General features: G+C 40.6%; 1 protein-coding gene across 1 annotated transcript in view; it reads right to left on the bottom strand.

The window, feature by feature from the left end:
* LOC135708064 (synaptic vesicle glycoprotein 2C) overlaps nt 1–21,259 on the bottom strand; it is a 54,856-nt gene that overhangs the window by 1,616 nt on the left and 31,981 nt on the right. The window contains exons 6-7 of the mRNA XM_065230011.1: nt 19,891–20,047; nt 11,010–11,137 (exon numbers count right to left, since the gene is read on the bottom strand). Coding sequence (XP_065086083.1) covers nt 11,010–11,137; nt 19,891–20,047 — 285 coding nt within the window. The remainder of the gene's footprint in view (nt 1–11,009; nt 11,138–19,890; nt 20,048–21,259) is intronic.

The following is a 21,259-nucleotide window of genomic DNA, read 5'->3' as shown; positions in this document are numbered from 1 at the left end:
CATTGATGTTGCCAGCTAACGAACGACTGCTGACGATAAATAGAGAAAAATTCACTATAGGCGATCTGTCGATCATAAATGTCGCCTTCCATAGCGCCCACCTTCGCAAGTGAATCCGCCTTCTCATTGCCCAAAATTGAGCAATGCGAAGGGACCCACGCGAAGGTGATGATGAAAGAGCGCACGGATAAAGCACTAAGCAGTTCTCGTATTTTCAAGAGAAAATACGAGAAGTGCTTTACCGGCCTAATGGAACGGATAGCCTCGACAGAACTGAGACTATCCGTAAAAATAAAATAGTGGTCTGGAAGAAGTGAAGCAATAGTTTCCAAAGTGTAGTGAATTGCTGCCAGTTCAGCCACATACACAGAACAAGGAGCTTCAAGTTTTCGAGAGGCGCTATGAAATTCATTAAATACACCAAAACCATGTGACTGCTTTTAGTAATTAGTAATTTACAATAAAGAAGTAGGGGAATTTACGTATTATCGGCAACCTAAGCAGTGACCTTCTTTCTATAGCCTTTTTCTCTAAGGAACGCACACATATGCAGTATTGGTTTGTTTACAATCTTTTGCTGCCAGCTGCTCTAACAATTTCAGTCGAAAGAATTGTCAAAAACTGTTTTGAAACGCTTTTACAAAGCTCCAATCTTCTCTAGTGAGAGCGAGTATTGTCGGCAACCAGTTTTTCTTCGGCAACCTTTCCATTTGAACTGCATGTAAATCTGCTGTTCTATTATCGGCAACTCGAAATCAGCTACAATTTGTAGTGCGTGTGTTTCATTTCAAGAAAACCTTGCTAGATTGCTTTTTCTCAGTGGTAAAAATATAGTCAAATTGAAGCTGAAAGCATAAAGAATCGTTTACATGCATTCAGCGAAGTGTTTTCGTAAGAAAATCCAGTGAAAATAGTGTTTCAATTTGGGTTGCCGAAAATAGTCTGGCATGCCGAAGCCGTCATTTCCCCTATCTGGAAGATTTTTCGATAAAATATGCTAAAAACCAGGTAAAATAATAGAAAAAATCATTGGTTATTTTGGTGCTGTAACATATCTGAGGAAACACCTGAATGTATCCACCTATGGTGCGATCTTACCTTTCTTAAGAATTTATCTTCCACCAAAAATGTAGTCACTCAATTGTTTAATGATGTCAATATGGAAACGCTTAATCCATGGTGAATAATTTGTTTCAATATGTCGTATGATGGATTTTATTCAAGTCAGGTTCTGGCCACCGATCGTCATTGGTCATCCTGCTCATGAATTCACGTGTCAACTGAGGACTAGGTGTGGCTAATCTGGTATTTGGTACTGAATACACTAGTTTACAAAACAACATAAAAAGTGTGAACTTTAGTGGTTGACCAACGTTTCTAATGCAAAATCCTACGCTGAATTCAATGCCGTGGTCAGAAAAAATTAAAGTAGAGCCATTTTTGAGATACACAAAAATTTTGATTTTTTGAATTTTGGACAAAAGTACGATTACTAAAATGTCAATATCTTTGGAACTAGTGCACCAATTTTAAATCTTTTTTTATGAAAATAAAGCTAAATAAATTTGAATATTATGTCTTAATTAAAAATTGAATTTTGAAGTCATTTAAAAATTTACAGCATTTTTTTTTTATTTTTCCTGCGAATTTTCCATAAAAATCTTGTTTAAATCAACATTTTTAATGGGATAAAAAGATTCAAAAAATCATTCCATAATTTATTCTTAAAGTCCATTAAAAACTGGAGAAAATGAGCCTTTAATGGATGAAATCGGTTGGAAATTGTCGAAGTTATGAAATTTTTTGTAAAATCATGGAAATTGAATGTTCCAAGATTGGCCGTTGTCCCGCTCCTAAGTTCATGCACCACTTCCAGTAAGCCTTTCTGCGGACGTGTACGCATACGGTGGATTTCACTAACACTACCAGCTGTCACGCAAAATTAAATGGGATATTTTCAACAATATAATTTACGCTAGTGTTTGTAAGATCGCTCGGCGAGAACCTAACGCAACCAACTCAATTTGACAGCTTTCTTTCTTTAACATTGCTTAACGATGTATACGACAAAACGTGAATTCAAGTGTAAAAATGATCCTCAAAAGTTTTGTTACGCGTGTGGCAACTATATATTTACAAAATCGGTCAATTTCACTGCTTCGTTGCAAACTGCATTCAGGCTTTATTTTAAAATTGATCCTGGAGACTTTGACGAACCGTGGATTCCAAAAGTATTATGTAGTTCGTGCAAAACGTGCTTGGCTAGGTGGATGTCAGGCGCAAGGTAAATTGATTTTTTAAATAACTTTCATATAAACAATTTATGTACAGCATGGTAGTGCTTTGTTCTTTCCTGATCGACATTATCTTACTTCATCTATTTTTGATAAATGTTAATGTCTTACTTACTAACTCACTTATTTGTTATCTGTCAGTCGCTATTTGTCCTTTGACATGCCCACCATATGGCGTCGACCGTTTTCTCATGCAACAGATTGTTATTTCTGCTTGACAAAAGTTAAGCAACAACGACGTCACAAAACAGTTGAGTATCCACAAGTGGCTTCTATGACAAAACCTGTTCCACATTCAAGTTCGGTCCCGTATCCTGTTTATTCAAAGCGAAAACGAGCGCCCTCTGTTGAATCGACCGTTACAAAAAGTGAGGAGGAATTCAAGGAGGAATGCGAGGAAGACTTCGAGGTGGAATTGGAAAGAATCCCAAAACTGTTTACACAATCCGAATTTAATGATTTGGTGCGAGATCTCGACTTATCGAAGGAGAAATCCGAATTGCTGGCATCACGCTTGAAAGAACACAACATGCTGAGCAAGGAGGTCAAAATTTCTTGTCACAGGAATCGTCACAAGAAATTTGACAAATATTATTCTACAAAGGACAAGGCATGTTTTTGCCATGACGTAAACGGCTTGTTTGAAGAGTTTGGTGAGCGATATGATCCAGCTGAATGGCGTTTATTCATCGATAGCAGCAAGTTGAGCTTGAAAGCCGTTTTACTGCATCAAGGGAATGAGAAACCTTCTATTCCATTAGCTCATGCCGTTAATATGAAGGAAACGTATGAATCAATGGCTCTATTGCTCAATTTGATAAATTACAATCAACACTATTGGAAAATTTGTTCCGATCTTAAAGTGGTTGCCATGTTGACTGGATTGCAACAGGGATACACAAAATATATGTGTTTTTTGTGTAATTGGGACAGTCGAGCTCGTAAGGAACACTACGTCCGAAAAGATTGGCCAAAACGTGATAATTTCACAATTGGTAAAGACAACGTTAAAAATGATCCTCTTGTGGTAAAAGAACGCATAATACTTCCACCACTACGTATAACACTTGGGCTATTCAAAAATTTCGTCAAAGCGTTGCAAAAAGAAGGGCCGGCATTCCAGTACTTGAAATCAGTATTTCCAAATTTATCTGACGCAAAGATAAAGGAAGGTGTATTTGTTGGCCCACAGATCAAAAAACTGCTCAATGATTCCGCATTCAATACAGTTTTGACACCAGATGAGGAAGAAGCGTGGAAATTGTTCCAGCGTGTTGTCCCAACCTTTTTAGGAAATTTCAGAAGCCCAGATTATGAGGAAGCCGTCGATGAATTGCTCAAAAATTATGAGAAAATAGGTATAAATCAAAAATATTGTGTTTGTTACATATAATTAATTTCAAATCCTTTTATTTCACTGAACACAGGTGTGAATATGTCTTTGAAGATACATTTCCTACATTCTCACATGGATTTTTTCCCGGAAAATCTTGGTGACGAGAGTGATGAGCACAGCAAACGTTTTCACCAAAAAATGAAGATGATGGAACGTCGTTACCTAGGATTTTGGGATGAAGCAATGATGGGTGACTATTGTTGGTTTCTGATTCGAGAAACAAGTTCAAAACATCGAAGACAAAGTCATTCGATTCTCAATCATTTTTAATAAAACCTAAATAAATTTCTTTTGTATCAACTCGGTTTTAAATCCTGATATGCCTTAATCAAATTGATATGTAGAGAAAAGAATCTCCCATGAAAACTTTACATGCGATTTGGATGCTTACAACGACACCTAGAAAAGGAACTCTAAAGCTGTTGTATTTCAGCAACATTTTTAAGTGTTTTACAAAAAAGCTCATAACTTCGACAATTTCCAACCGATTTCATCCATTAAAGGCTCATTTTCTCCGGTTTTGAATGGACTTTAAGAATAAATTATGGAATGATTTTTTGAATCTTTTTATCCCATTAAAAAATGTTGATTAAAACAAGATTTTTATGGAAAATTCGCAGGAAAAATAAAAAAAAAATGCTGTAAATTTTTAAATGACTTCAAAATTCAATTTTTAATTAAGACATAATATTCTAGTAAACGATAGCAAATTTATTTAACTTCATTTTCATAAAAAAAGATTTAAAATTGGTGCACTAGTTCCAAAGATATTGACATTTTAGTAATCGTACTTTTGTCCAAAATTCAAAAAATCAAATTTTTTGTATATCTCAAAAATGGCTCTACTTTAATTTTTTCTGACCACGGCATTGAATTCAGCGTAGGATTTTGCATTGGAAATGATCATCAACTTACCGAGTTCAAAAATGCTGTAAACTAGTGATATTATATATTCTGGATAGTGTTCTCCAGAGAAACCGTATCAAGTCTGGGTGTGGACAATTTGGTCTTGAGTACAGTCAGTGAAAGTTTGATAGATAAATTAAGGGGTTCGTGGATTTTCCTATGTTTTGAGGGCACAGAACGCGTTACCCACTGAGTTCTACCCACCGCATTGTCTCGATGGGTTTTCAACCAAGCGTTCTGATTTTCTGCGAGTGACTAGTTGATGAATCTACCACAGACAAACAGACATAACACTCGCAAGTTGTTCATCGAACAAGCATTTAACGGTCAATTTGAAAGTATCGTAGTTGGTAGTACCGCCACTTGTGGCGCGCATAGTCAATTCCCTTGCGTTTGACGTTTACACACTACCGCCATCTGTTCAGCGTACTACCCACCACAGTGTACTCAACAGATGGCGGTAATGTTTTAGTGACGATGTTTTACAGTGAGAAATATTCAATGTGTTATGTCTGTTTGTCTGTGAATCTACGTTACGGTCGTCCAGCAGATGGAAATGATGTTAAAATGACAATGACGTTTTGCTACCTGTCAAATCGTATGGAATATTTTTTAGTACATCATCACTTTTGTGGTTTTGGATTTCAAACCTAGGTGTCGCATGCACTGGTGCAGTTTCGCGTAGATTCATCAATTGACGTCTTGCAGTGAAACTTTTCCAAGCTTTCGCCACCTACATTTCGAAGTGAAAACTACTAGAAGGAGGATAGTTTCCAAATTTTCCAAGTAAAACAGACGTTTTTTGGGGCAAATCGGTTTATTAAGAAAAACTAATGATTTCCCGTGGAAACTTTTGCTTGAATCGTGTAAGAAAACGTGTTTGAAAACTATTTTTTATTATTTCGGTATGGATCGGAGATGTTTTCATGGTAAATTATCCATAACAAGTTTGCACCCACAGAGAGAGGTTACCTCCTGCGCAGCTGCATTTTTCGAAAAAAAAGGTGAATATGTACGATTTCCACTAAGATGAAAGTGGAAATTAAGTGAATTTACTTAGGAAAGGTTGTATCATGCTGGTGATAATAGAGAATTGGTTGTATAGGACGCCAATATTCAATAAATGTTCATTTTGACCATTTTTAAGCAAACATATTGATACTCACAATTTTCGACGGAAAACGCACCGGAACTTGATTTACTCAACACGCACCATACTATAAAATGGTGCTGGATGGTCTTCAAAGTGATAACAAGATGACAAATCATCTTTATTTTGAGTAATTAAGCAATTTACTTCTGTTTACATCATGTTTACGATGCAGCATTGATGGAGCCGTGAAATCAAATGAATATATCTTATGAAAGTGTTTATCAACATTATCATCATCATGTAGTGGTTAGAGATGAACTAGCCTAAGGCTAAAAATCTCTTTAATAAAAAATTAAAAAAAAAATCATGCAGTGGCGACATCTGCGTTGAGCTTTTGCGGCAATCTTCCTATCAGACCGACTGGTTAAAGCCCCGCCGAGAAAAAGCGGTGGATGCAACTCAGGGGGTAACGCGTTCTTCTGGGGATAGCTGTACTAATAAAATCTCCCATAGACGAGTGCACGGATGGATTTGAGTTCACTCACTCGACAAAAAGTGACATAACAGTGGGGCCCTGTTTACTAAAAATGAACACACGAATAATGCTCGCATAACATTTGAAAATGGATTATCAATTTTTCTAAACAACTTGCAAGGTCCTTGTCACGAGAACCGAAGTATGCATATTTAAACCAAGAGCACTATCGGGAAGGGGAGAATTTCTCCTACCCGATGGTGTTGTTAATTTGCGTGGGCGTATTCGGTTCACGCGAAAAGGGCTTAACAAGTTTTGTGTACAAAAGTTGATAGGCCCGTTTCAAATGTTACGCGAGTATTATTCATGTGTTCATTTTTAGTAAACAGGGCCCCACTGTTGTGTCACTTTTTGTCGAGCGAGTGAACTCAAATCCATCCGTGCACTCGTCTATTTGGTGACATCAAAGCAAACTGACCATTGCATTAGGTCCTAAGTAACATTGATCGATTCTCTCGTCGACTTTCTCTCAAGGGGGGGGGAGGTGGCTGTCAAATACGAACAATCGTCGCCTACCTCGCATAACTGGTTCCAAACGTAAACAAGCCATAAGAAACATACAGCGTTTGTTTACGTTTGGAACCAGTTTCATACAATAATGATCAGTAGGCTGATTTGACAGCACGTCCCCCCAGCTTTCTCTTTCGAACACCGACAGAAGCAAGCTGTGCAGATGGTGCGACTCGGAGGGTCATAAGGCACAAGGTTGCTAAAAGCCGCCGAGGTGCACTATATGCGCCGAGAAAGGGAAATCCCCTACCAACCACATGGTAGGTGGCCCACGCTGCCAATGGGCCAAAAGCAATGCTGCCCCGGCCAAGAGCAATGCTCAGCCATGTTCGAGGTAGCGCAGTTGAACCTGAACCACTGCTCGGCTGCCCAGCAACTGCTATGGCAATCGGCAGCGGAATGGGGAGCGGATGTCGCAATCATCTCCGACCCGTACCGCGTCGCAACCGGCAACGGGAATTGGGTCACGGACGCGCTGGGGATGGCGGCGATATGCACGATGGGGAGCTTCCTCATTCAGGAGGTAGTCGTGTCCAACTCGAGTGAGCGATTCGTGATCGCCAGGCTTAATGGAGTATATTTAAGTAGCTGTTGTGCTCCGCCCAGGTGGTCTATCGAGCAGTTCTCGCAGATGGTGGACAGACTCACTGCGGTACTTGTCGGCCTAAGACCGGTGGTCACTGCGGGCGACTTCAACGCATGGGCGGTGGAGTGGGGCAGCCACCACACCAACCAGAGAGGATGCATCCTACTGGAGGCAATGGCCAAACTGGATGTTGTACTAGCCAACACTGGCTCGGTCAGTACCTACAGAAGGAATGGTGCAGAGTCCGTCATCGACATGACGTACTGCAGCCCGTGTTTGGAGGACAATCTACACTGGAGGGTCGATGAGGGTTACACCAGGCGATTCGGTACAGTGTGGGCCAGGTGAGAGGCGAGTGGCAGGAGGAAACCCTTCCTGCGCTCGAGGCTGGCGGACGTCGTTTTTCGAGGAAGAGGTCTTCGGCGAAGCACTGAGGCGGGAGCGAATAACCCCGGATCTGACGGGGGAAGAACTGGTAGCAGCGCTGACAAGGGCGTGCGATACAACCATGCCTAGGAGAGCCTATCCCAGGCATGGCCATAGACCGGTGTACTGGTGGAGCGAGTCGATTGCTATCCTTAGGGCGTCTTGCTTCCAGGCGAGAAGGAGGATGCAACGAGCTCGTACGACTGAATCTCGGGAGGAACGCCGCGTTGCTCTTCGAGCGGCTAAGGCGACCCTCAATAAAGAGATCACCAGACGCAAGCGTGCGTACTTTGACAGCTTATGCCAAAGCGCCAACACGAACCCATGGGGGGATGCCTACAAAGTGGTCATGGCCAAGACCCGCGGCGTGGCGGCATCCCCGGAGAGATCGCCGGCGGTACTGGCTCCGATCGTTGGGCTCTTGTTTCCACGTAGGGACGTAGACTCCTGGCCGCGGATCCCAGGCGCGGATCAGGGAGAAGTGTCTAGAGTGACGAACAGAGAACTTAGCGATATTGCCAAGTCTCTGGTGTTGGGCAAGGCCCCGGGCACATATGGGATCCCGGTTGTGGCTCTAAGGGCGGCCGTTGCGGAAAATACAGACATGTTCCGTTCTATTTTTCAGACCTGTCTGCACGTAGGCATCTTTCCAGATGCGTGGAAGCGGCAGAGGCTGGTGCTGCTCCCGAAGCCAGGAAAACCCCCTGGAGACCCGTCAGCATACAGGCCCATTTGTTTGCTGGACACCACTGGTAAACTGCTTGAGAGGGTCATCCTCAACAGGTTGTCGGCTTACACCGAAGGTGTAGACGGCCTGTCAAGCAGCCAGTACGGATTCCGTAAGGGCAGATCCACGGTGGAAGCCATCCGCGACGTCATCCAGAGTCCACCGGAAACGAAGGGGCATTCGCTACTGCGCGGTGGTAACCCTAGGCGTGAAAATTGTAGGTTTTGCCGACGATGTCACGCTGGTAGTCTACGGGAATCCCTCAAGGAGGTAGAGCTGACAGCGGCTCACTGCGTCAAGCTTGTGGAGGAATGGATGAGATCCAGGAAACTGGAGCTTGCCCATCACAAGACGGAAGTGGTCGTAGTCAACAATCGCATGTCAGTACAGCATGCGACGTTGACAGTCGGCGGATGATCCATGATTAGCTCAGCTTCGGCTGCCACGTCGAGTACGCCTGCAAGAGAGCGTCTACGGCTGCGGGGGCATTATCCCGCATGATGTCAAACAGCTCGGCAGTGAATGCCAGTAAGCGCAGGCTCCTCGCTGGGGTCGCAGTATCTATCCTCAGATACGGCGGCCCTGCGTGGGCTGCGGTACTGGATATTGACTGCTACAGGCGGAAATTAGAGAGCACACACAGGATAATGTGCTTGTGGGTGGCCAGTGCATACCGCACTATCTCGAGAGAGGCCGTCTGTGTCATAGCAGGGATGATGCCAATTAGCCCTATTATTAAGGAGGACGTGGTGTGCTATGACGCGAGGACCGTTCAAGGGGTGCGCAACAACGCGCGAGCTGTGTCGACCGCGAGATGGCAATCGGAGTGGGAAAACTCCCCAAAAGGGAGGTGGACTTACCGCTTGATACCTTCCGTATCAAGCTGGGTCAACAGGCGCCACGGGGAAGTAAACTTCCACCTGACACAGCTCCTGTCAGGCCATGGTTGCTTTAGGAACTACTTGCATAGGTTCGGACATACAAGTACTCCCATCTGCCCCACGTGTGCTGGCGTCGAGGAGACCGCCGAACACGTTGTGTTCGCCTGTCCACGCTTCGAGCCAGTATCGAGCGCTATGCTAGCGATATGCGGAGCGGATACCAGTCCGGATAACATCGTTCTTAAGATTTGTGGTACCACCGAGAGCTGGAGCGCGGTGGTGACTGCGGTCACTCACATGGTTTCGGGATTACAACGAGAAGTGCCATAGCGCTATAGCGGCCCCTCCCACGAAGTAATGCCGTCGGGTGGTTTCGAGGAGGTCAAGGGCCAAGCGCACAGGGTAAGGTTTAGTGGGTCGGGAGTGAAATTCTCCCATCCCCACACCCTGAGTTCCTTCTCAGGTGTCTGTGAGCAGATTCCTCCCTGTATAAAAAAAGGGCTTAGAGGTCAAGCCACTAAAGTCAACTTTTTTTTAGCATGAATTTACTTCAAGATTGAACATTCTTCTTGCTAGTGCGTAGGAGCTGATAGTCGTTTCGATGCCTACATTTTCTTCTAATTTTCGAACAATTCTAATCTTATATATGCTTCATTTTGGTTTGGGATAAGTGATTTTTGTGGGATGACATAGTGGAAACGTGTGAGCGTAGTTGGAACATATACCCTATATAATTTAAAAATCAGCTAGGAAACTAACTTCAAAGTGAAGTATTTAAGTCACTTGAACGTGTCACCTGGGACGAACTAGTATATAATAAATATAGGTCAAAGTCAAAAACAACTTGAAACACGTTAAATTTTAGGTACTTAATAAAGCATGGGTTATAATTGATAAGGTAGATTCGATATTTCAATTATTTATTAAATTAGGCTAATGAGATATCATAATCATCAAACGAACTTAAATAAGAAAATTCCGAACGTCTAATAACATTAAGTAGATTAACAAAAGAGTTAGGATGCGGGGTCCGCTTGTGTCATTTCCTAAAAACCCCCCAATAATCGACTTCTTCAATCCCTTCCTTTTCCCATGGCGTTCAAGTGGTCCGCATAGACTATTCAGTCAGTACCCTTCCTTTATCCTCGGCTTTGGATTGACTTGCGCTCCCATTGCCCCACCAATCGCTGCAAAATTAAAATAAAACTCCTGGAAGCAATTCATTACATCATCCCCCCCCCCTTTAACTGAGGAAAGTCCTGATAAGCTTACCCGCATTCGTTTGTGATTATTTTAGATAAGAAAAGTAGGCCATAATGTTATCCAAAACAGCACTGAGTGCCAAAATAACTATTAATTTATGCAACAAGTTGCAAAAAGAAGTTGTTTTCAGCACGAGTCGTAGTTTATCCAACGAAGCTTGTCGGCTGTCTTTAACTAAACTCTACTTGTGGGCAAAATTTCCCAGATGTCCATAGTAATGATAAACTTCTGAACTTTTGCGGCTTGTCTATTACGACAGAATGTTGGGAATATATTTTTGATGGAAAATTTCAAGGGCTCGCGATAGGATTTTTGTAAACAGTTAAATAAATGAAGTTGTGAACTTCTGCTAACACTAATTTGACAGTTGAATAAACAAAAACGACACTTACCAATCAGCAGCCCGCCGAACAGGATGAAGATCATATTGCAGTTGTAGGTGAGCAGGAGGCCGACCACGTTGCTGCCGATCATTGCACCAAGCCGGCCGGTCATCAGTATCAGACAGAGCGCCATTGCCCTAGTTTTCCATTGTTGGTGTTGAGATTTTCCACCCAGCGCGCGCGATGGTCCAATGCACCACCACCAACCAGGGGGGGGGGGTTTCGTTCGACGAGGAAAAACCGTTGGATTGGATGCGTGTGTTGTTTTTTTACGGCACGCAATTGCATTTATTAATTTGGTTGTTTGCGTTTTTCGTCGGAGATCGAGTGCAAGGCAGTGCAGGGTCCAGCCAGAGGATGATGATGGCGGAGTAATTATGAGGGAAGGAAAATCGTATCGTATGTATTAAAGATTAATTTCATAATTGCTGTGATGACGGTGGTGGAGATGGTTGATGGGTTGGATGAATGCGATGCTGAAAGGGAAGAGCGGTTTTTTTGTTTGTTACAGGTGCGCGGAGAAAAGCGCGAGAAAGCGTTACGCCTTGGCTGGTAAGGGATGGGAGGCGGTTGGGTCAGAGGAGAGGTGCAAGCGGTGAAAATCCGCTTCAATGCGGAAGTACCTAATGGATTAGCGTTTTACTGATTTGAGCAAGGTGCTCTTGTTAGGAAGCCACCGAATGGGCCGGGGGTTAGGTTGTAGTGGTGTAAATTTCCACACCATTGGTTCAACGGAAACCGTATAAATTTTCGGTTATTTGAAAGTAAAGGATCAATCTAAATGAAATATTTATTTATTTGAATTCTGGTGTCAACTTTTATGGAATCACTTGATAAAACATATTTTCTATCTAGGAACCTAACACTGAATTTGAATTTCTATGACCTTCTGTAAAAGATCAGAGGAATTCTTAGGAACTCCAGAAATAAATCAGGGAAGTTCAGAGCTTTTAAGATTAATTTCGAAAACTTCAGAGATGTTCCAAGAACTTTTAGGAAATATCCAAAACAGTGATGGCATAATTATCACTCAAATGATTTTTTCCGCTCTCATAGGCTCCTTATATCACGCGTGATATTGGAACAAAATATCAAGCATGATATTGATTTTACAAGCTCCTTTGATATTGCGAGACTATTCACAACATGTGCAAATGTAGCTGCGAATAGACTCAACACAGAACTGATTCCATTGCACATCGTTTTCGTAGAAAGAGAAAGCATCCCTAATAAAAATTACCATAAACGAACGATAACCCAAATGATTGAACTATTCCATAAATGGTTTGGATGATACCCCGAACACGTTGTTAAGCAAAATAACCATAAAGTTTTTATTAGAGATAGTTTGTCATCTCTATTTCTAGATAGAGCTGGAATTAGGGCGTAACAGCTTTTGTAAACAAAGTTGCAAATACTCATTTCAGCTAAAACAATGTTTTTCTAAATTATGAAATAATTAGATGCCATGATCAAATTTTGAATTGGTAGGATACAAGAAGAGGTTGCAAAGAATGTGTTTGACATATTAAACCTGTTTATTTCACTTCATGAGAGTCACAATCAGCGATTTTTCACAAACTCACTCACTCACTCACTCACTCACTCAGCGATCAGCAAATCGCTGATTGTGACTCATAGAAAGCAAAATTTACAGGTTTTATGTTTCCAACGCATACTTTGTAACCTCTTCTTGTAAGTTACAAGTAAAACATGCCATCATACCATCTTTTGGTTTTATTATTCCAAAAAACATTATTTTAGCTGAAATGAGTCTTTGCAACCTTGTTTGTAAACAATGAATTCTCTCGATGATTTCTAGAAAGCCAAGGCTCGCTCACTCAAATCAACGTTACCATCGGGTAGGGGAAGACTTCCCCTTCCCGTTGGTTATGTTGGTGTTGGTTGGCGTGGTGGTGCCTTGAGTTTCGAGGAATCATCGAGAGAAGTCATTGTTTACAAAAGTTGTTACGCCCTAATTCCAGCTCTATCAAGATTTACTCTTTACCGATGGTAGACACGAAGTTACTGCTGCCAGCAATGAATCGGTTCATGTTCGGGTGTAAAGCAAAAATTTTGAAACTCAAACTCACCATTGGCGTTGACGGCGACTCTGTAGCTCTTTACTCCTATGGAAAATTACGTAAGCAAACGTCAGACTGTGCGTGAAACATGGCGGCTTTTGTACTATCTCTTTACTCCACCGAAAATTCCCGCAAGATACTGTCAATTTTTGCTAGAAGAGACGATTTTTCAACGGTGCCGTCAACGCCAATGGTTTGGTGAGAATTGTAGTTGGTGAGTTTTGTTTGCTTGATATTCAGAGTTACCGTATCTAAGCTTGTAATATTATCCGCAGTTGTTTGCTTGTTGATTCTTGTCTACGAAAATCAAGTGAGATCGTGTTCATTGGTGAGATTAGATCTTTTGATATTTTTACAACGCTGATCCAAAACATTCAGAGAACTTTCAAGTTCAGAACTTCGGGCAAATTTAATGATCTTTAAGGGTGAGTTCCGAGAACTTCAGTGCAGTTGCATGCAGTTTCAGGAAAATTTCATGAACTTAGATGAAGATCAGAGAGCGATGATGACTGTTCCATTAACATCATGTTGATTTCAGGAACGTTTTTAATAAATTCAAGAAACTTCAGGAAAGTTCAAAGAACTTTTGGAAAGTTTAGAGAGCATCGGAAATTTTCTTAGAACTTAAAGGTGGTTCCATGAACAGCCAAAAATTTGCGAATTGAGAAAAGTTCCGAATACTTCAGGATAATTTTGAAAACATCAGTTCAATTATCTTCAGGAAAATTGCACTTTGAATTGATGTTCCAAGAACAAAGTCCTGAAAACTTCAAAGAAGATGGGAGTCCCTACAAATTATGGACAATTTAAAAAAAAAACTACAAGGGACAGCCCTATGGGGTTGTACGCAATGGTGACGTAGGACTACGTGGTCTTATATAATAAATCTTATTTGTTAACTACAGCAGGAGCTTGTGTTTTGTGTAGGAATAGGAATTTGAGCGGGGTTCTCTCTATTTATACTCTTTTGTATGACGCGCTTGACATAGGTGGTCCACAGCGACTCATGAAGAGCTACTGATTGCGATCAATAGTGGGGCGGCTTCTTCCTCCTTCTATGGATGCTCATGTGGACTGCAGCTCGCTGCTTGCAGGCAGCCTTTCGTTGTGTACTGGAGAACAATGTCAACGCCACGTTCCGAAAGCACTGCTGCTGCTGCTGTTGTTGATGCCGACGACCGGACAACACCACACACGGTGATTGGAACTGAATTCGATCAGCGGTTGTGGGCAGCCTTGATAGCTAGCTGCTTACGGGGAGCCTTTCGTTGTGTACTGGAGAACGCCACCACTCACCACGCGGTGATTGAATAAACACCGTATGATGCGACCGGATGGAATTCAACTTTGAAGTCAGTGTTAGGGAAATTGCTTTTCGCAGGCAATGGGTGATAATTTTAACTATCATAGCAACAGTTGCACATTCGTGCAATTTTCATTAGTTAAAATTCAAAAAAATATGAAGTCTTAAATTAAGCAGATGCGTAGAAATATTTCTGATCGATTGGTGTTAAAATTATTAAAATTGGTCCAGGGACAGCTGAGTTATTAACGTTGAAAATCTTTCATAATGTTGTTACATGTTCCATTTTCGGTTTTCACAAAGTGTACCCCCATATAGAAATTACAGACGTAGTCCTACGTCAAAATAAATATGTTAATCACAATAACACTAGAAAAAAAAATCAGGAACCTGGTTTACTGATGTTCTACGGAATTCTATGCTCCATTCCATTCCAACTTGACCGAAGTGCCCCAAAGTAAAATAAGTTCCCGGAACTATTATGCAGTTTCCTGAAATTAAGCTAAGTTCCCTTAACTTTAACGAACTTCCCCAAACTTGAACAAAATTCCGTGAATTTCAACGAAATTCGCTGAACCTTTATGAAGTTCGATGAATTTCTTGAATTTCTACGATGTCCTCTGAAAATTTACAAAGTTTCTGAAGTTTTCAAAGCTTCTGAAGTTTTAGAAAGTTCAATGGAGTTAATGAAAAATTCCAGAAATTCATCGAAAGGTCCGAGTTTCAATTTGCCTAGAGTTCGTTAAATTTTTTCAAAGTTTTATGATGTTCTAAAAAGTTCTCTAAACTTCTACAGAATTCTACTGAAGTTTTAAAAAGTGGATAAATTATCTTTTAGTATTATAAAATTCCCTGTTTTCTAAATATTTTACCAAAACTTGTTCAAACTACAACTGAATTTCTACAAAGTGTCTTAATAGCGTATGCAATAATCCCCTGATTTTTTTTCCAAGTTCCATAATTGTTAATTTTTTCCGAGCTCTCTTAGTTTGAACAAAATCAATTTTTCTAAGAATTTTCTTGAACGTGAAACGAAGTACCCAAAACTTCCAGAAAGTTCATTTATGAAATAAGTTATCTGAAAAGCTGCTACGAAGATCAATTGTATGAAAAGGTCGGAGGACGAAAGTGAAATAACACAATGTCGAATGACAAAAGGACGAAAGGACAAATGGTCGAAGATACGTATTGGTAAAAGGTGGAATGGGCAAAAGATCGAATGGACAAAAGGTCGAATAAACAAAAAGTTGAATGGGTAAAAGATCAATGGGTCGATTTGACAAAATATCGAATTATGGAAGGGGGTTGTTCGGGACTGTAACGGAAAAACGAGGTTCATTGGCGGGACTGTAATCTCTTCGACAAGATTGCACTTCAGCCACACACTGTGATTCTGTGACCAAACGGACATAAAGGCAATACGGTTCAACAAACTGTGGCACTATACAATCGGAAACGGCGGAACACGACGGTCAACCACTGTGACACTTTGGATCTTGGGAACGGAACCAACTAAAACTCAGCGCTACTATCTACTAATTTATTCTCTTCCGTCTAAATGACAACTATCTCTTCTGCAGTAGAATGCTAAAAGTAAACTTCGCTGCTGTTCGTCGTCACTCTCTGTTCGTAGCTTTTTTACCCATCGCAGCAACCGAGGGGCGTTTGAATGACAGTTAGAACAGGGGGAAAAAGGTCGAATGGACAAAAGCTGGAATTATTCAAATAGGGACAAAAGTTTGAATGACAAATGGTCGAAAGTAAAAAAGGTCGAATGTATATAAGGTCGAATGGAAAATATTCTATTGGACAAAAGATCGACTTATGAAAAGGGGACAAAAGTTCGAATGGACAAAAGGTCGAACTATTGAAAGAGGGACAACAGGTAGAATGACAAAAGGTCTAAGGCACAAAAGGTCGAATGGACAAAACGTCGAATGATTCAAAGTGGAGCAAAAGATCTAATGATGAGAAGGGGTACAAAAGGTCGAATAGACAAAAGGTCTAATGATGAGAAGGGACTCAAAAGGTTGAATGAAAAAAAAAGTGTATATTTCAAAGAGGGACAAAAGGTCGAATGGACAAATGGTCGAATGGACAAAAGGTCAAGTGGACAAAAGGTCGAGTAGACAAAATTTCTAAGTGACTAAAGGTCGAATTATGAGAAGGTGGAAAAAGGTCGAATGGACAAAGTTCTAATTATTCAACGAGAGACAACAGGTCGAATGGAAAAAAGGTTGAATGACAAATGATCTAAAGTACAAAAGGTCGAATGGAAAAAGGTTGAATGGACAATAGGTAGAATGGACAAATGGTCGATTGGACAAATGGTCGGATGATGAGAAAGGAGATTAATTGTCAAATGATCAGAAGGGGACACAAAGTCGAATTTATAAAAGGTCGAATCGACAATAGTCGATTGGACGAAAAATCGAATTATGAAAAGGGGGCAAAAACTCGAATGAACAAAAGGTCGAACTATTCAAAGAGGGACAAAAGGTCGAATGAACAAAAGGTCGAATGGACAAAACGTCGAATGATTCAAAGTGGAGCAAAAGGTTTAATGATGAGAAGGGGTACAAAAAGTCGAATAGACAAAAGGTCTAATGATGAGAAGGGAGTCAAAAGGTTGAATGAAAAAAAGTGTATGTTTCAAAGAGGGACAAAAGGTCGAATCGACAAATGGTCGAATGGACAAAAGGTCAAGTGGACAAAAGGTCGAGTAGACAAAAGTGACTAAAGGTCGAATTATGAGAAGGTGGAAAAAGCTCGAATGGACAAAGTTCTAATTATTCAACGAGAGACAACAGGTCGAATGGAAAAAAGGTTGAATGACAAATGATCTAAAGTACAAAAAGTTGAATGGAAAAAAGGTTGAATGACAAATGATGTAAAGTACAAAAGGTTGAATGGACAAATGGTCGATTGGACAAATGGTCGGATGATGAGAAAGGAGATTAATGGTCAAATGATCAGAAGGGGCACAAAGTCGAATTTATAAAAGGTCGAATCGACTATAGTCGATTGGACGAAAAATCGAATTATGAAAAGGGGTCAAAAACTCGAATGAACAAAAGGTTGAACTATTCAAAGAGGGACAACAGGTCGAATGGTTAAAACATCGAATGACAAATGGTCTATGATACAAAAGGTCGAATAGACCAAATATCCAATGGGCAAAATGCATTGGCGCAGCTAGAAAATGTATCTGGAGGGGGCCTAGAGGGCCTTTTTTTATTTTGCGAAACTACGGTTAAATAAGGTTAGGTATATGTAGAAATCTTCATCTCTTCGTTGAAATTTATGTCTGGAATTCATCTAATTCATGGAGCGCGAATTCTTGACAAAATAGCTAAATCAGCAATACATGGGTTTCCCAATGGAGAATGTACAATCATGTCCATAAAATATAGATTCATCATTCAAGATTCCATCAGATTCACTTAGCTGGAAAAGTTTTGATAATACTTCCTGAATAACCTACAGTCTTGAAAGAAAATTTGAATTTTTAAAAATTTGGAGATCTTCAGAACTTGATCAATCTGAATTCTTGGAAAAATATCCAAAGAAATTTACTAATATCTTCGTCTATATACTGTCTAGGAAGGATGTCTGAAAGCATATCCTGTAACTTAAGTTTTACAAAATATCCTCCAATATTCCAAATTCCATATTTGTTCCATCTCTCTTAATTCTGCGAAGATCTCTGAACATCTTTGCATGTTTGGAAGGACACCTATCAGCCACAAATATTATAGAACATCTGGAAAGTTCCTTGAAATTTAACGAAGCTCCCAAAACCTTCAAGAAGTTCATGTAGCTTGTTTGAGATTAGATCTCTGACAAACTGCAACGAAGATTCTTAAATTGAAGCGAAGTTTAATGAACTATTTTTAGATCTTCTACAAAATTCCGTGAACTTATATGAAGTTTTAAGCAGCTCCTCACAATGCTACAAAATTCTCAAAACTTCTACAAAGTTTGCAGCATTTCTACGTTTCTCGTTGATTTTCTGCGAAGTTCCACGAACGAATTTTTTTGAATTTGTGCGTAATTTCCACAACTATTTCAAGTCCATGAGGCTTACAAAAAAGTGCCCTGACATTTAATAGCGGTTGCCGATCAATAATGAGCATCCCTGAAATAAAATAATGTTCCCTTGACTTCTACGAAGCTCGTCAAACTTAAATAAATGTTCTACTTCTACGCAGTTTTCAGAACTTATCCAAGTTCCTTGTTTCTACGAATTTTTCTGAAGATCTATGAAGTTCCCTGAATTTTTACTAAGTTTCCTCATTTTCTACGATGTTCCTTGAACTTATTAGAAGTCCTTGAAGTTTAACGAAGTTCTCAGAAGTTGAAAGTCCTTGGACTCATGGCCAATTTGTAGAGCCTGAAGACGTCTTATTATGCCATCGATTAAAAATCTATGTAATATAATTTCTCAAAATTGTTTCTTATAGTCCAGAACATAAGAAAAGTAGTTAGCATAAAAGATTTAAAAAAAATCGTTGATTGTGGTTCAATTTTATTAATTGCTGTTAATAGTAACATCAAACTTGACACGCTTGACAAAATACCGGTGAGTCAAAAAAAAAACACCAAAAGTTCTGGAGGGGGTCTGGCCCCCTTGGTACCCCCATTAGCTACGCCAATGCCAATTCCTGTTTTAAAGTTGAAAATTATAGACTTTCATAGAGTTCATTGAAACATTAGGACTGGTTCCATGTTTGAGAACTGGTTTTATTTTGGAATAGGTATCCCTAATAAAAAAACCAAACCTGAATGATAACCCAAATGATAGAACTATTCCACAAATGGTTTGGATACCCTGAACCCGTCGTTAAGTAAAAAAAACCATACAAATTTTATTAGCGATATTGGATGACTTCCGAGCAGTTCGGATCATTATTCAGCTGAATCCGAAAGCAGTTTCGTAGATAACGGCGTCCATGTCGATTTACGTGATCAGCGAAAGACCTTTCTGCCACTTTTGATGTTTTGATACCGTCCCTCCCTCCCCAATAGCAAACGTTCACCAGTTTCTAAATAAATTTCAAAATTGTACTGCCGTTGATTTCTAATTTTTCGGGTCTCCCAAATCACTTACCCATTCCAACCCACAGTCATCCGCCCGTTGCAATCGGCTCCAATTTTCCACGTTTGCCCGCTCGGTGGATCATCTGTGCGCTTGCAACAGGTGCGGTGCATTTCAAACTCTTCTAATTATTGTACTGCGATGAGACGAAGGCGCCTCGCTTTCTCCCGCAGAAAGCTCCAATCTCCTTCTTCAATAAAGAGCGAGTACAAATCTGATATCGTTTAGTGTTTTCCCCCGGTCCCGGTCGGCAAATCAAACCGAACCGATTCTTCCGCACTGCTTGCACCCTGTCGAACAACACATCCCTCCTGGCCCGGCCCGGATGGCTTCTTTATGATCGTAATGATGATGATCGGATGACGTTCGAAAATGCACTGCTTGGAGTATGTGTACAACACTTACCGATAATTAGTTGGAAATAGATCAACCGATATGGCGCTGAGCACCGATCCACAGCAGCCAACGGCGAGGAAAACCACGATCACCAGCAGCGTCAGGTAGAAATCGGAAGTCCACAGCGCAGCGACGCCGCACAAACCGCACGCCACGTACCAAATATCTGAAGAAGCAGACGAAGGAAATTAGATGAGTTGGAAGATTTTCATTCAACCGCACTTGCTCTCCTATGGAGTTTTCTATGACGAAGACCGACTCAATCGGATGGATCCAGCCAGACTGTCCGGCGAGGGGGAAATTTCCAAACCAAAAATTAAAAATAAAAAGGTGGAGAGAAGCCGGCCGATAATGGAATTAATGTCGAATGATCGATATGGTCCAGATTTTGATTGCTGTTTGTTGTGGCCTTGTTGGATTGGCATTGGAGGGGGGTGGGGGGTTCGAATGAAAGTGCAAACGGTACGTAGTAGGTATCGAATTTTATCATGTAGGTAGTGGATGAGAAAAGAGCTGTGAATGAGTGGAGGAAAATTGAAAACCATACACACTTTCGGTGGTTAAGCTTTTCATTTTTCGGAGGCGGTGACCATGAAGTTTATTTTTTTTTTCATTACTGCCACAGAGAAATTGTATCTGATTTTCAGCTGTGGATTGTTTTTTGGGGTGGCTAATGTCTAATGAATAAAATATCTTCCTTTTGTTTTTTATAAATTAAATAAATGAGTACAGGCATGATTTTTAAACGCTCTATGATAAACAGTCATATTGAAATTCAACGGCAAGGCTGGTTTCAAAACTTTCCTTGGATGATGTCTGAAACACTCTTCTTTTTTCTATTCATTTTCGTTGACGTGATTGTGTTGTGTATGTGTTTTTTTTGACGTAGGACTACGTCTTTGTTTTCTATATGGGGGTACACTTTGTGAAAACCGAAAATAGAACATGTAACGAAAAGGGTCAGGTTTTGAACACATATTTATCCAAAGCATTAATGTGAAACTTGTTGTGCAATATGCCATTCGACGCTGGCTTTATTCAGCTATTTTGTGGCGTATAGTTAGTACAAATAATGAAAATAGTTAAATAGTTAAGAAATTTAACTAAAATTGGCAGCATCAAAATTTCCCATACACATGCTTAGACCACACAGCCATCACATAGTTGGTCCCAAACGAATCAAGCTGAAGCCGCATTTCCTCCGGTTAGAGAAAGACTGAAAAATACTGTAAAATGACCTACAATATGGGTATTTTTGGAATCACAGTGACGTGTGGGAACCGGAAATCCAAGATGGTGGCATCCGGTTACAGAAAAAGTGGGAAATACTGGCATATACCCCACAATATGGGTATTTTTGGAATCGGGATGACTGGAA

Source organism: Ochlerotatus camptorhynchus, unplaced genomic scaffold (assembly GCF_037179485.1).
Source record: "Ochlerotatus camptorhynchus isolate MF236.1 unplaced genomic scaffold, CSIRO-AGI_Acam_v1.1 ptg000325l, whole genome shotgun sequence".
In the NCBI taxonomy this organism is placed as follows: Eukaryota; Metazoa; Arthropoda; class Insecta; order Diptera; family Culicidae; genus Ochlerotatus; species Ochlerotatus camptorhynchus.
Note: the sequence above shows the minus strand (reverse complement) of the source record. Positions and strands in the feature narration are given on the sequence as shown.